Source organism: Cajanus cajan, chromosome 9 (genome assembly GCF_000230855.2).
Source record: "Cajanus cajan strain Asha chromosome 9, NIPB_CcT2T_4, whole genome shotgun sequence".
Taxonomy (NCBI): domain Eukaryota; kingdom Viridiplantae; phylum Streptophyta; class Magnoliopsida; order Fabales; family Fabaceae; genus Cajanus; species Cajanus cajan.
Window position 1 is genome coordinate 15,100,662 of NC_138525.1, and position 14,765 is coordinate 15,115,426.

At 30.7% G+C, this 14,765-nt stretch overlaps 1 protein-coding gene and 1 pseudogene across 2 annotated transcripts; both read left to right on the plus strand.

Moving 5' to 3' along the window:
* Positions 1 to 6,845: 6,845 nt before the first annotated feature.
* LOC109812309 (uncharacterized) lies at positions 6,846 to 14,765 on the plus strand. Of its 2 annotated transcripts, none has more exons than XM_020376245.3 (6): positions 6,846 to 7,114; positions 7,447 to 7,555; positions 12,399 to 12,529; positions 12,610 to 12,684; positions 13,100 to 13,249; positions 14,256 to 14,765. In XM_020376245.3, the coding sequence occupies exons 1-6, from the start codon at positions 6,914 to 6,916 to the stop codon at positions 14,358 to 14,360; spliced, it is 771 nt and encodes a 256-aa protein (XP_020231834.1). In that variant the 5' UTR covers positions 6,846 to 6,913; the 3' UTR covers positions 14,361 to 14,765. The 2 variants fall into 2 exon arrangements, with proteins under 2 accessions (XP_020231834.1, XP_020231835.1); XM_020376246.3 differs by having other exon boundaries at positions 13,103 to 13,249.
* LOC145951687 (uncharacterized protein At4g38062-like) lies at positions 7,565 to 10,569 on the plus strand (annotated as a pseudogene).

Below are 14,765 nucleotides of genomic sequence, written 5' to 3' on the forward strand. Positions count from 1 at the left end.
AATTGTCTTACAGACAATTTACGTCTTACACTTTATCTGATAAGCCTTTCAAAAATACATTTCAAAGATTTTTTTGTAGATATTTCTTCTATATAAAAAGGCTTTATTTGTTAGCCCAAAAAAATCTAAGATTAGGGGATTTTCTTTTGACTTAATATTATATGTATATGTAATGCTTTGTTGTGTGTGGTTGTTCGGCCATATCCTACACCGGTAGCCAGAGTAAGGTATTTTTTACTCCTCTTTCTCTTTGTTGTTGTTTTGGTGTATGTTTGCAAGAAAGTTTTATCATGAGGTTAAATGAGACTTAGGCTTTATACAAGATTATGCTCTAATTATCCTCCTAATAAAGCAAATATTTTCTCAAAGTTTGATCTCAAGCCTGGATTTTGTCGATTGGGCATCGATCCAATTGATAAACATAAAATTACCTTTTGTATTCCCAATGCACAATATCAATGGAAGGTATTACCTTTTGGCCTCAAGGTAACCATGGCTAGCTATTAAAAATGGAATTAAAAAGTTTTATTTCCATTTAAAAGGATAACAATTCGAGGTTCAAATGGATAATTTATCATTTCTTATGATTCTCAAATTCAAAAACAAGAAGTGTGAAATGGGCCATGTTATACCTCTTTGCATTGGGTGAGGTGCTATGTCTAGCATCATTTGATGTCAATTTTAAGAATGAAGGGAGGCTCGGCATGGCCTTGACCATGTTGAGTGAAAAAGTTCTAGAGGGGTTCCTAACTCCTCGATGTCGAGCGTGGAGATAGTCACACCGAGCAAGATTAAGACAAAGAGGTCCCAAACCTCGTCATGCTAGGCGTGAGTGATCCCATATGTTGGGCATGCATTTTGTAGAGAGGTCTCTAACCTCTCTATACCTAGAGCGAGTTTGACCTTGTTGATTAGCAAGTCATTTTTTCAAATCATGTTATTTTTATGAATAAATTGATAATTGAGGAGCCTGGAAGAAGGATTAAGACTAAGAACTAAGAATAATGATAATGAGTAATATTGTATAAAGACTTAACTAAAATGATGTATTCTAGTGTGTAAATATTGATGATGTTGTATATAGAGTTATCTTGAGATACGATGTATTAATAAGAGTATTGTGATGAGATGTGGTGGATAAGTTTAGTGCTGTAAATTGACAAATGAGGAAGTGAATTATTTCATGTTGTAATGTTGTGATGAGATTAAGTCTATGCATACATAATTTGTTCATAAAGTAATGTGAGTCTATGCAAGTGGACTATTATAGGTCATCTACCTATTTTTCGTGGAGTGTTATGATAGGGAACCTCTAACAAAAATGGGAGGAAACCATGACTAGTTATAACACTTCGATAGACCTTGATAGGCATCCCTTAATTGAGGGTGGTTTAGAGGGATCACTATATATATGGGTGGTCCTTACACTATAGATGGATAGTTTCATTCTATGGCTCTTAGGTTATTCTTTAGTTATGATGAGGATATTGATGTCACATGCATCTAGAGTTAGGAGCATGCATTGCACAAGCTTTATTTTACCATTTAGGTGACTTTTATGACTTGTTAGTTATTGATGATTAACAAATGCATGGTAATGGTTATTATGAAGATGTGGATGGAGATTTATATAAACCAGAGATTTAATTTATGATGTAAATGTGTATATTTATCCTTAATTATATATTGTGTATTGATGAGATGTATTTTCACTTCCTATGTTTGTATTGTATGTGTTTGGGCTAATCTTCATTTGCAAGAATATGTCAAGTATAAGAAGACATTGTGATGGAAGAGAGGCTTATAATTTCACTTGTCTGGGGCTTTGCTTTGATTGCGTGACATCAGGAAAAAGATTTATATATAGTTTTAGAATTTGATTCGAATTATTCAAGTTTTATATAATCATCTTTCATATTGAAGTTTTGTTTAATTAGGCAGTTTGTGCATTGTTTTAATTTTACACATTATTTTGTTATGTTCTTTTTATTTAATAGAGCTATTGAAAAGAATTGTGAACCTTTTCACTAAGTATTGATGTTCAAGAAGTTCATTATTATATAAGTGTGTTAGTTTTAAAATTTTATTAATTATTAAATTCTTTTATATAATTTTTTAGAGATGAAAGGTTTCACAACTTCTCTATTAAACATATTAAAAAAAATCAAAATCTCATTCCCAATTTTCTCTCAAGGCTTGAAAAAATGACTCAAATTTAATTATTGCTACCTATAATTTCACCTTGATATTCATGGTAAAACCTTTACCAACCAACACCAAAATTACTAAGGATTTTTTCTAAACCTAATTCACCTGCTAAGATTTTATAGTAAGCTAAATCTCATTATTTTTACTTCGTACATGAAGTTATGAAATACAACCATACTACAACTACAATATTTGATCATGAAATTCCTTTCAGAGGGATCTTTGAATTATTTTGTTAACCAATATGGGATCTTTGTGAAGTAACACTCTGGTTTATCTGGTGTAATGTCGTTCATTATTTTATTTTAGTTGTTGTGAAGACCAAAATAACATATCAGATTCTCATATATTCCAACAAAGAAAATTATTTCTTCTAGACTTTATTAGCATGGTTTTCTCCTTTATCTTGGTGGAGAAAAAAGCTAAAAGAAGATCTTAGATCTTGAAGAAAGTAAAGGAATTCTAAATGAAAAAATTAATAATTTGACTTCAATCATTATACTTTATTGTTCTTACTTTTAAAACTCAATCAAACAATTATGGTCCAAAAATGAAGCCTATTTTTTTTTGGAAAAACTTTGAAGATTGTCCTATAGATTTTTTGTAAGCTTCAACTTGCTAGACATCTATGTGAAGTTAATAACTATCAATCTAGGCCACCAAATCTCAATCATGCAAGTTTGTTGCAAAAAGCAAATTATTTTTATGGCAGCAATAGGATGATTCCTTTAATTTCTTAACAAGAGACAAGATTCTTTAAGTCTACATTAGAAATATACATTCTAGATGAAGAAATCCAAAAATGTTGAAAACATGACAGATGATTACAATGCACAATTGATGGAAGAAATAATACATAAGACTAGATATCATTATTATCATCTAGTGTATAGGAACTTAACTCAGTCAAAAATAGGAAACTACACCTCTTAATTTTCAACCAAATCAGACTAAAGTATTAGTCATGACAGTTGTGTCTCTAAAGCATGCGATAATTAATCTTAATTATTGTATGTATCATAATATTCGTTAGGTTTAAAAGACGATCTCAAACCTCTTAGGCTTTAAATTTTAATGATAATAAACATATTTTATTAAGAGAATTTTTTTAGATAAAGCAAATAGAGTTAAGACAATCAATTAAGACGATAAGTTATTAGAGCATTATGTCTTATAAACAAAGTATTTCATCTATAAGATAAATATGTTGTATGTATATCATTTATGATGTCTGATAATATATAGAATCATCTTTAACTACATGGTTCCTTAACATATTAAAAGGAAAAACTTCTTCAGTACTCATAATTCACTAAAGGAACTAAAAACATGCTTTATATATAAAAAAAATGACTAGCATATCCTGTAAAACATGAAAAATTGCAGGAAAAGTTGCTTCAGATAGACATGGTTCCTCTATTTTGGTGCCTAAAAGATGAAAGTACCTTTTTTGATCACATAAGAAGTGACAATTTGGTGAAACACATTTAATGCACCAAAAAACACTTCTCTCTACATTGAACAAAGACAAAGGCAAACAAAAACAAGCATGTGAGAGACATCCAAGAATTTGCAACGATCATGAAGCACCTATATAGAGAAGGTTGAAGATTCAAAAAGAGAAAAGAAAAACATATAAATATACATTCATTGTAAAACATATTCATTCTTTCTATAGGCAACTTTTTACTTATTTAGTTGTATCACGTCTTGATTGTAAGACAAAATAACATTGTTAATCTATTTTAGCTTTAACTTTGTATAATTGCTTTGACCTTGGAAAAACTTGATTACAAAAAATACTTGGTTGTTAAAGTCGGGGAAGTTTTGTATTAAAAGAATACTTGGATATATAGTTACTTGAAGAGACAACTCAAAGAACACTTAGGTTGAAATAGAAGTGACTTGTGAAATAATACTTATATCTTTTTTTTTCCCATAATATTAGACACCAAGTAAAATTATTACATCTACTGATTCAAATGATAAGATGTCATTATTATGTGTAGATAAGGCTAGGTGAGATATCATTATCATAATAGACACCATACGTCTACTATTTTATATGATAAGGTGTCATTATTGTATGTACTATTATATATAAGGTTAGGTGATATATATCATTATCAAGACATATATGATAAGCTTTGTTGGTAGTGGATCTCCTCCTCTATAAATGAAGGATTATATTATAGCTTAAGACAGACTTGGTTGAATGAAATAAGCTTTTCCTCCAAAAGAAAAAGTTTCTTCTACTCTTATCATTCTCTCTAAAAACCTAAACACTACAAAAATTTTGTCATAGTGATACACACCCTATAATAACAATATACATGTCACTAAAAATTACTTTTACCTACATAATAACTATAATATATGTTAGTATATTATTTAAAAGTGTGGGTATAGGCTATAGTGACATACAAAACATGTTGTTAAATCTCATTCAAAATTTACACTAAAATTGTGTGTAACTATATGTCAAATAGACATATATCTACATATATTGTACATATAGTGACACTTTTTGTATATCATTATATGTAACATTTCTTGTAGTGAAAGTTTATTGTTCATATCATTAGCCCCTACAAAGATGCAATTATGTTTTCCTATTATAAGTATCTTGTGTACTAGAAAGCTTCTTATCCATTATCCAGTTTAACGATCCTCTTGTCTTGTGAAAAACATGTATATGATACCCGTAGTAAAACATAATAGTGACATAGACAACTCAAATTCGTCTTTAAATGTTATTAAGTATGATATTTATCATAAGATTGAGACTCTTGACAAATTATATAAACATTTAATTTGTTAACACAAACTAAAATTAACATATAAATGAAAACTCTTTATTTTTTGAAATCAAAAGCTATAAATATAACGTATTTATCCAAATATAAATGATCGAAATTAAAAGTTAGTTAATAATCATGTACATTTTTTTTCTTTTAACTTTAACTGTCCAAATAATATCTAATGATGATTTTTAATAGTTATTATTTTTTAACAAGAATAAATTTCCTTTAATATAATTTACACTTATATGCATAATTGAATTTTGAATTATAAATATGCATAAATATTTTTTCACATAAATAAGATTTAAATTCATTAATATGCATAATTAAAACAATTATAATCATGGCATAAAAGATTAAATAATTAGTTTGATTACTTTTCTATCAAGGTTTACTTTTTTTTATGCAATGATTAAAATTGATAAAAAAAATCATATGATTAAAAATTAACCTAAAAATGAATAAATAATTATTTAATTAAATTTTATATAAAGACAAACATATTGACTAAATTAACTCAAAATAATAAAGAAAAAAAGTTACGAATCTTTTAAATATATTATTATACAAACATTTTTTATATATATTTATTATTAAATTTTTAATGTAATTTAAAATTTTAAATATATGAAAAAAAATAATTAATATCATTTATTTAATTTTATATTTTTTTTAAAAATAATGATTATAAAATATAAACTAAAATAATATTTATTATTAATATATTTTATTAAAATTATACACACATATCTACAAATGCATATGTACAAATATTCAAGAATCTCACATGAATCTTTAATTAAGAAGTGCAGATAGTAGGGGTGAGCAACGGGTGGGTTTGGTCGGGTTCGAGTGAAAAATGTCCAACCCATTGTAAATCGACTTTGAAAAAATGTGACTCATATCCGACCGACTGAGCTTTCGATTTGAGGCGGTTCGGGTTGAAACGGATTCGGATTTAAGAGGGTGGGTATAATCGGATTTGAATTTTTTTGTAAACCAATTTATCTTAAGGAAGATGAAGCTTAAAACGATAAAAAATATTTTTAAAATAGTGTATAAAAATATAATGAAGGTGACAATAGATGGTGTAAGTAGATTCGTAGTTGAAACATTTACAAACTAAAGAAGCAAAAATAAAAGATAACAAAATTCATAGTTGTTACATGGAAAAGAAATATAAAGTTAGATTACAAAATCATAAGAAATCACAGTCACACAAAATGTACTCAAAATGGAGATAAGAAGATGTAAAAGAAAGACAAAGAAAGAAGCAAAAAGATAACTCTAAAAATGGACTAGTGTGTTGAGAAGTTGAATGAGGAAGGAGAAGACAAAATAAATATCTAAGTTATGAGAAAAAGGAAAAAAATAAGTTACAAATTGATGGCTATATTATACTTGAAATAAAGACTTTTAAGTTTGGACCATTGTTATTTAGTTATACAAAAGTAATAAAAATTTAAACTTATCTCATTTTCGGTTGGGTTCGATTTTTGGCGGGTTTAAAAATTCAAAACCGAACCCGCCCAATATAACCCGTATAAAATCAAAATTTTAACCCGATTTACCCATAAGACCCGCCCGAACCCACCCAAAAACAATATTTTTTATCGGGTTTTTCGGGTTCGGTTCGGGTGTCGGTTTAATGCTCACCCCTAGCAGATAGAATGATTTATGTCGGTAACTTTTGGTACAAATATTAATATATTATAAGGATAATATTATTTTTTTAAAAAATATTATATAAATAAATAAAATAATATAAGTTATTTTAATATATTTTTATTCATTATTATTTTATAATATAATATTTACGAGTACAAAAGTTCTCTCCACAGACCTCAAAACGGTTCCTGTTCTGGTTCAAGAATCATAACCAGCGAAGTGCTATCTGGTTGATGGAAGACCAAGTTAGTAGCAAACACACCACCAATGCTGCTGCTTACGTGGACACCTCTAAGGCGGAGAGAGCAGTGTGGCTGATGAAGTGTCCTCCCCTCGTCTCTCGCTCCCTCCGCGCCCCTCCCTCTCGCCCCGTCGCCAAGGTCGTTGTTTCCATCGACCCCCTCAACTCCAACGACGATGATTCTCCTCCTCAGGTTTTCCTTTCATCCTTCGCTTTTCAACAATAATAGCTTAATAGCCACACCAACATTCGCTGCAATTTCTTTTAAATTCTCTCTTTGGATAAACCTATTGGAGTTTAATCTCATTGATTTGCTTATTCGAGATTTGTATTAGATATCGATATAGGTTGTCTTCACAAAACTCAATTTCTGATTGTGAGCAACATCTAGAGAAACTGTGGAAATGTGCTTTGTATTTTTTATATTGTGTATCGTATGAAAATAGTTACCTTGATTGTAACTATTAATGACACTTTCCTGTGATTTTTGTCGTTTTAAATTGATTGTTTAGTTAAAATACCCAGTTTACAATGGAGTTGGCTGGAACTGAAGCTGGACATATACCCAAATGCTATGTTATGGATATGTCTAAAGACTTCATTCCGATGTCTGTGTTTTCAGACACACCACAAGGTAAATTATATTCTTCTTTCAGTGACCATGTGTATTGAAAGGTTTTGGTGTATAATTTAAGCTCATAGTTATTTATATGTTTGTTTGACATGAAGTAGCTGGGATTATTTTATCACTCTGAGCTGTATTCCTTTTTTATCACCTTGTAGTTTTATGTCATTATGTTTTTATGATTTTATCGTATTTTGTTGTCATTAAATGATTGCCTCTTTGATGAAACAGCTTAGTGAAATGTAGGTGATCCTTCGTAAAGGTGTTCATTCATTTTAACAATGTAGGTTGAAATATGTGAACCTCATGTACATCAGCTATTAATTATAATTTTTCAATAATCAGAAGAATCATAGAGCTGTTTGTTTTCATTTTCTGTGATGTATGTTATAAGGTCCTCAACTGTCTTGACTAAATGAAACAGTAGCTTGCTCAGTTGTTTTACCCTTACTCTGTAGAAAATCTGGGGCATCATTTATTTATGATAAAAAAGTTTTATTATGTTATGCTCCTTGAACTGTGACAGGAATTGGAGTTCACTATAGGAATTATTGGAAAATTTAGACAATGAAGCCTTGAATACAGTAGGAAAATGCAGGGAAAAAAAAAGTAGAAATAGAAAAGAAATTATCAGAGAATGATGTCTTCTCTGCTGGTGGCAACAGCCTCAAATGCCTACCTCTACTCTCTGTTCTCTTCAAGCTCATCCTCCCCCCAACGGATTTCTCCTTCCCATCCATTTTCCTCTACCATATAAGCAGATTGTTATGTTGCAGATCATCTTGAATATTTCTCATCCTGCCTAACTTTTTGTGTCCATGGCCCAAACTGCTTCCTTTTCTACCCTTCTCCCATATATCAGAGCTATCCTAGATTTTCTAAATAAAAAGGCAGAACTAGGAGACAAGACAAATTCACTTCAGAACTTGAAGAAATCCTATAAGGCACAGGCCAATAAGATACAGAAAGCTATTTTGAAAGTTATGAAGCTGAATAAATTACTGCTTCAAAAAGCAGATGAGATCAGTGATGCTGAGTAGATAAATGAAGATATCAACAGGAGTTTAAATGATAAAGAGTCCATCATCAAACATCTCAGTGCTGCAAATGATGAACTTGGTGCAGTTGGTGATAAGAAGTTTAGAAAGTGGGAAGATGAAAAAAGAGGGTTTGTATTGGCATTACAGGGGGCAAATGAGAAAGTGGAGAAACAGATGACATGTTCCAGAAGTTAGAGGAGGAAAACATGGAGGTGGAAGAAAGAACTGTTTAAACTTCTGGAAGAGGGGCATAAAAAACTTATAGACCAGTTTAAGGCAAGTAAGGAGGAGTGGGAGTAGAAAAAGTCTTCATTGCTTGATGAGATTTCCTCACTGCAGTCCTTGTTAGACTATTATATAAGAAAATCGCACAATCTGCAACACCAGTTACAGATATGCAACCAAGCCCTTGCTAATGAAGAAAGCCAGAGAAAGCGTCTGGAAGATGAAATCTCAAATTTGAATAAAGAGAGAAGAAAAGTGTTTTCAACTGATGAAGCAGTTGGAGTTGAAAGATGCTGTTTTGATCATTGCCCAGAAAGATAACAATGAAGAGGGTGAAAAGGCAGCATCTTTGATGAGGCAGGTTGAGTCCATAATTGCCGATGAACTGCAGCATTTCCCACACAATGAACATGATAGGCCCAAGGAAATGCCAGAAGAATCAACTAAATGTCAACTCCTCATAGAGAAGGATTTGCATATGGAAATTGTTTTAAAAGAACAACTAAAGGAAGTTTATGTTATGATGCTTTAGACAGGGCAAACATTGAATTGGATGAGAGAATGTGAAAAAAGCGAAATGGAGTTTGAATTGGAAATATGGAAGTCATTTGTTGAACGTTTGAGGAGTGATCTTGAAGAAAATCTTGCCATGCATAAAAAATTGGAAAATTCACTCCTTGCACAAGTAGATTTTAGTGAAAGCCTCAAGCAAGAGAAAGATAGCTTGGCATAATAGCTGGAATATAAAGAGACTATATTACATTGTCTGCAGTAACATGTTTTCCTATATGAACAAGAACCAAAAACTAAAGGAAACAGAAGCCTTAATTCCAGCAAGTGGGGAAACAGCTGAGTCCTCTAAAATTGATGAAATGAGATATCTCCAGATAATTGAGAAGGAAAATATTTCAGAAGAGTTTCAGAGAGAGGTTTGTTTTTAGGCTTGAACAAGAATCATTTAGAAGAGAATTTGAAAGTGCTATGATTGCAAAAAGCAATATGGAAAGAACCAATGATCTTGAGAAAGAGAATTCTATCCAGATTATAAAGGGAAAGAATGTGAGAACAGATGAACTTGTGCAGCATGTGACTTCAATTGAACAGAAGTTCACTAGCTTCTTGACCTTCATTTCTTCACAGCTTGCTGAGAAACAGGCTGAAATTATTCATGTCAAAGAAGCTTGTGATAAGATCACGGCAGCTGAGATTCTAGCTGCACTTAAAATACAAGAGAAAAAGTTGATGATAGTGGCAATTGAGGATGATATACATGATATGGAGAAGAAATTAAAATTTCAGGAGGTAAATTGGAGGCAAACAGAGAAGCTTGCATTGGATATTGAAGAGGAAATGGATGCAGAAAAAAATAAAAGTAAAGGAGTTGATTGATCAGATGGAGAACAAGTTAAGAAGCTCAGATTAATGGATAGGTTGAAAAGCTTAGTGCAGTTTTGAGAATGACTGTCTAAAAAGGGATTTTAATAGGGATGATGAATTGCTTGTAGTATGATAATGCATTCTCCCACGGGGATAAAGAAATTTTAAACCTTTTCTGATTTAAGGTCTCCATATAAGGAGCTCAACAGTTTGTTGCGATAGGGAAAGTATTTGATAGAGGAATGAGATGTGCATCTCTTAGATTTTTAGCAAAAATGTCATGCAGCTTGAAACATGAAAATTTCTAGACTGTATATGAATTCATTTGTTTTACCTTGTGTAATTTTTTTTTATTTTAAAAATTTATCCACCGTTTATTCATGTACCAAGTCCAATAATATTGGACGAAGGAGTTATATTGGAAAAAAAAACCAAAGTCCTACTTTTTTTAAATCATTAAAAAGGATGCACCAAACCCAATAATGCCAAGTATTAGAAGGTGTATTAAGAAAAACTCAAGTCCTATATTGAATACAAATAAGACAAATAAAGAGCATATAAGTGAGGTACAACTCTCACTTTACAAGCTAGTTTTATAGGATTGAGTTAAGTCTAAATCCACATTCTAAAAGCAAGAGTCCGTCAGTTAGAGAAACTCCTTAAGTTAGCTTTTCCAAAAGATTATTTTTTTATTATGATTTCTTCATAAATTATGAGCTACTTAATTTTTTTAAGGATTTTTATACAAATGTGTTTGATCCAATTTTTGTTTATAAGTAAAAATTAAGCTGCAAATAAGTTAGGCCAAACACAATCTTATATTTGTTCAAGACAGGCAGATTTTTTGTGTCTTTTCAATCTGTGATGCAGAGGATAACTTTTTTTAATATTTGCAATTCATTTTAGTTATTTTCCTAACAATATAGTTTATGTTATGTGCCAAAGCAAAATAATGATAGATACTAGAATTTTACAGTCAAGAAATATTTTCTTCAATTTAGATATTCCGTCTTGGTGACTTCTAGTTTTCAATATAGCATTGTAAACTGCAATGATCATTTGCAGCAAAATAGAAAAATTAAATCAAAATTTACCAGACTTACATCCAAGGTTTTGGATTTATTAGCAATGCTCCTTTTCTCATAAAAGATCTCACTTAACTATCGTAATTCTTAAGCCATAAGCTATTTTTTCTGTACTAATGTTGGATTTGCACTGTAAACTCCTTTAAAGTGTTTCCTTGTAAATCCTTTTCAGTTCCTTATTCATCTTCAATAAGTAATCACTGTCTTCTTGTCAAGCTCCTCTTTTGAAATCTAAGACTCGCTCTACTGAGAAATCTTTCACATGGACAGAAGCACTTCATAAGAGTAATAGTTTTGTGGCTGATATATAGACAACATGTTGTGCTTTCTCCTAATGTTTTTGAATTGTGTTTCTCTGGTGTTGTTATTAGCAGCTAGCAACTATTTAAAATGTCTAGAGGCTAGATATTAGACAGAAATTCTCTCTGAAGAAATCCTTATCTTCTCTGTGATGCCTAGAAAATGATTATTTCACGGGGGTTTTCTTTGTTGAATGTGCAGAGAAACTGGTGAGTTTATTTAATTAATATGTTCTCCTTGACCCTTGTATATTCTGATACAATTTCTTGGTCTACAAATAAGCTTATATGGTAGCATATAAGCTTCAATACAAGCAAATATATAAATAATAACAGCCACACGGCCAAAAGAAGTGACTGACTGCACAGTTCAACAGCAGAGCCTCTCAAAAAACCAGTTTTGTTCCTTCAATTTCTTTTCCTTTAACAATTTAAGCTTATATGACTTTCCAATTTTTCATGAGAATTGGTAAAATTAAGATAAAAAGAAATAAAAATAATGAATTGTTGAATTGTATAATTCGTGTTGATGTATGAAATTTAGATTCATTCATGTATCATAAGATACAAAATCATTTTAGATTCATCTTAATCTTAAGATGTGTATCGGTAGCTTGTCAAATTGTATTGAATGGGAAGATTCGAATCGTGAATCTTAAGATTCTGATAATTATGTTGTAGACTCCTTTGAAATTTCTTCTTTTCCCAAGGATATTTTAATTTTGGCCAGTATTTGGTTTGATACTCAGAGCATCATAAATCTCCTCTATTAAAGCTAATTTAGCAAAATGTAAATCCAGCTGTTGAAATTTCTGTTGTATTGTAGGAAAGATCTCTGTGGAGGGAAAAATACTAAACAAGTTTGACATGAGGCCCCATAATCAAAACCTTGAACTCTATGCAAAGCTCTGCCGTGAAAGGACAAACAAGTATATGGTCAAAAGTAGACAGATACAGGTTTTCATATGGCTCTATTCTCATAATGCTGATCCATAGATTCAGGCTCATTACCTTTGACATCTCAATTCTATTTTCAGGTTATTGACAACGATACTGGGGCACATATGAGGCCAATGCCTGGGATGATCAGTTTTTCGACTTCTGGACCCAGTGTAAATGGCTTATTCTCCTTCCTGTTACCAATTATAGTCCTCAGTGATTGCATGCTAAGAAAAAAAAAAACCTTTTTATATCATTTCATCTCCTCATATTTTATTACTTGTTGATGAAGTCATCCCTCCCCCTTTCCTTCCTTTTGGGTTCATCATGAGGTAAAAATGACTTGGTCAATGTTCCGTAGCTTTCAAACAGGGTGTAGCTGGAATTATGAGCTTGTTTGGATTCAAGTTTAAAAGTACTTTTAAGAGCTTATATACTCAAAATAAAGAGTATTTTATTAGAAGAGAAACTCTTAGAAGTACTTCTAACTTGCATCTATATAGGCTCTATATCTACATTCTTATTATGCGGTTCAATAATTTTTATTAATTTATACTAAAGCTGTAACAAAAGTTTGTGTTGGATTAGCAGGAAAAGAAGAAAACTCCTGCCAAAGCAACAGATACAAAGAGAACAAGAAGAGACCGTGGAGAGATGGAAGAGATTGTGTTTAAGCTATTTGAACGGCAGCCAAATTGGAGTTTAAGAAATCTCATACAAGAAACGGACCAACCTGAAGTATGTGCCTACGTGGTTTGAGTAGTTTCACTCTTATAATATAAATTATGGGATATCACTTGATATTTATTAACACAAATACACTTACACAACATTAAATCTCTATACACAAAATGAATTACAACCATAAAACTTTGTTGCGTCTAGTTGATGCATATATGGTGAATGCTCAGACCTGTCTGATATAATATAGATTCAGAAGTTAACATAAATTGTATACATCATTCTCAGAGAATTCTTGAGATTTATAATTGTATATCTGTGTCATTTATGTTTCTGATGAAAATAACGATTGATATATAAAATGTACATACATAGATTCTTGCTCGAAATATTAGTTATTATGGGTTGGTTTGGATAAATTTCTTTAAAAGCATTTCTAAGAGAGAAAAATAATATGAAAAAAATAAAACAAGTATTTTCATAAGCTAAAATTAACTTATGTAAAAATCGATCTGAGAAGTTTTCTCCAATTAGATTCTCCAAAATCTTATTTTTTAAGTTATGCATAAACTAGTTTTAATTTATGGAAAAATTTATTTATTTATTTTTTCTATTTTTGTCTCCTAAAAATGCTTTCGAAGAAATTTATTCAAATAGACCCTATATAATTTTACTGTTTACTAGTAGGTCTCTCTACAAGCACACCACATGATTGTGAAACAATGTCAATATATACATTCAAACTGACATTTATTTCCGTTTGAGGGCATTACTTTTAGACTTTTAGTATTGACTGTTTTAACTAATTTGTTGAGCCTAACGCATTTTTACAGCAATTGTTGAAAGATATACTACATGTACATACATAGAATCCTGCTTGAAATATTAGTTACTATATGATATAATTGTACTGTTAACTAGGTAAGTCTCTCTACAAGCATATCACATGATTATGAAACAATGTGAATATGTACATTCAAATTGACATTTATTTCTGTTTCAAGTTATTACTTTTAGTAGTGCCCGTTTTAACTAATTTGTTGAGCCTAACGGATTTTTACAGCAATTTCTGAAAGATATACTAAAAGATCTTTGTGTCTACAACAACAAAGGAACTAATCAAGGCACATATGAACTGAAGCCTGAATACAGAAAATCTGGCGACTAAGCAACCTCCAAATAGGTTTTATTTGTTCTGATCCATTTGTCAACATTCTTCAAATGATATATAGCTTACTCTTTTCAGTTTTTTCATTTAAGTTCAAGTTGCAAAATGCATCCTGTTAGAGCCTTGTCAGTTCCTTCTGCACATTGTTTTGAAGGTTTTGCTACATCATTATTTACTTATTTTGTTCCTAAGTTAAAAAGAAGAACTAGAGCCATTTTGGAAAACTTTACACTGTCAACATGCCTAATTATTTTTTAAAGGCTTAAATGTGTTTTTGTATCTGAAATATAGTAGTTGTACAATTTTAGTCCCTTAGATTTTAATTGAACAATTTTAATCCCTCAAGTATTGTAATTTTGTAATTTTGATTCCTTAATTTTTAATTAAGCAATTTTAGTCCCTCAA

Excerpts from the sequence above, each read along its gene's own strand:
- LOC109812309 (XM_020376245.3), top strand. The coding sequence starts at position 6,914 with ATGGAAGACCAAGTTAGTAGCAAACACACCACCAATGCTGCTGCTTAC. Across the intron at positions 7,556-12,398 it reads GTTTTCAGACACACCACAAG|GAAAGATCTCTGTGGAGGGA; the intron begins GTAAATTATATT and ends GTTGTATTGTAG. Across the intron at positions 13,250-14,255 it reads AAGAAACGGACCAACCTGAA|CAATTTCTGAAAGATATACT; the intron begins GTATGTGCCTAC and ends GGATTTTTACAG.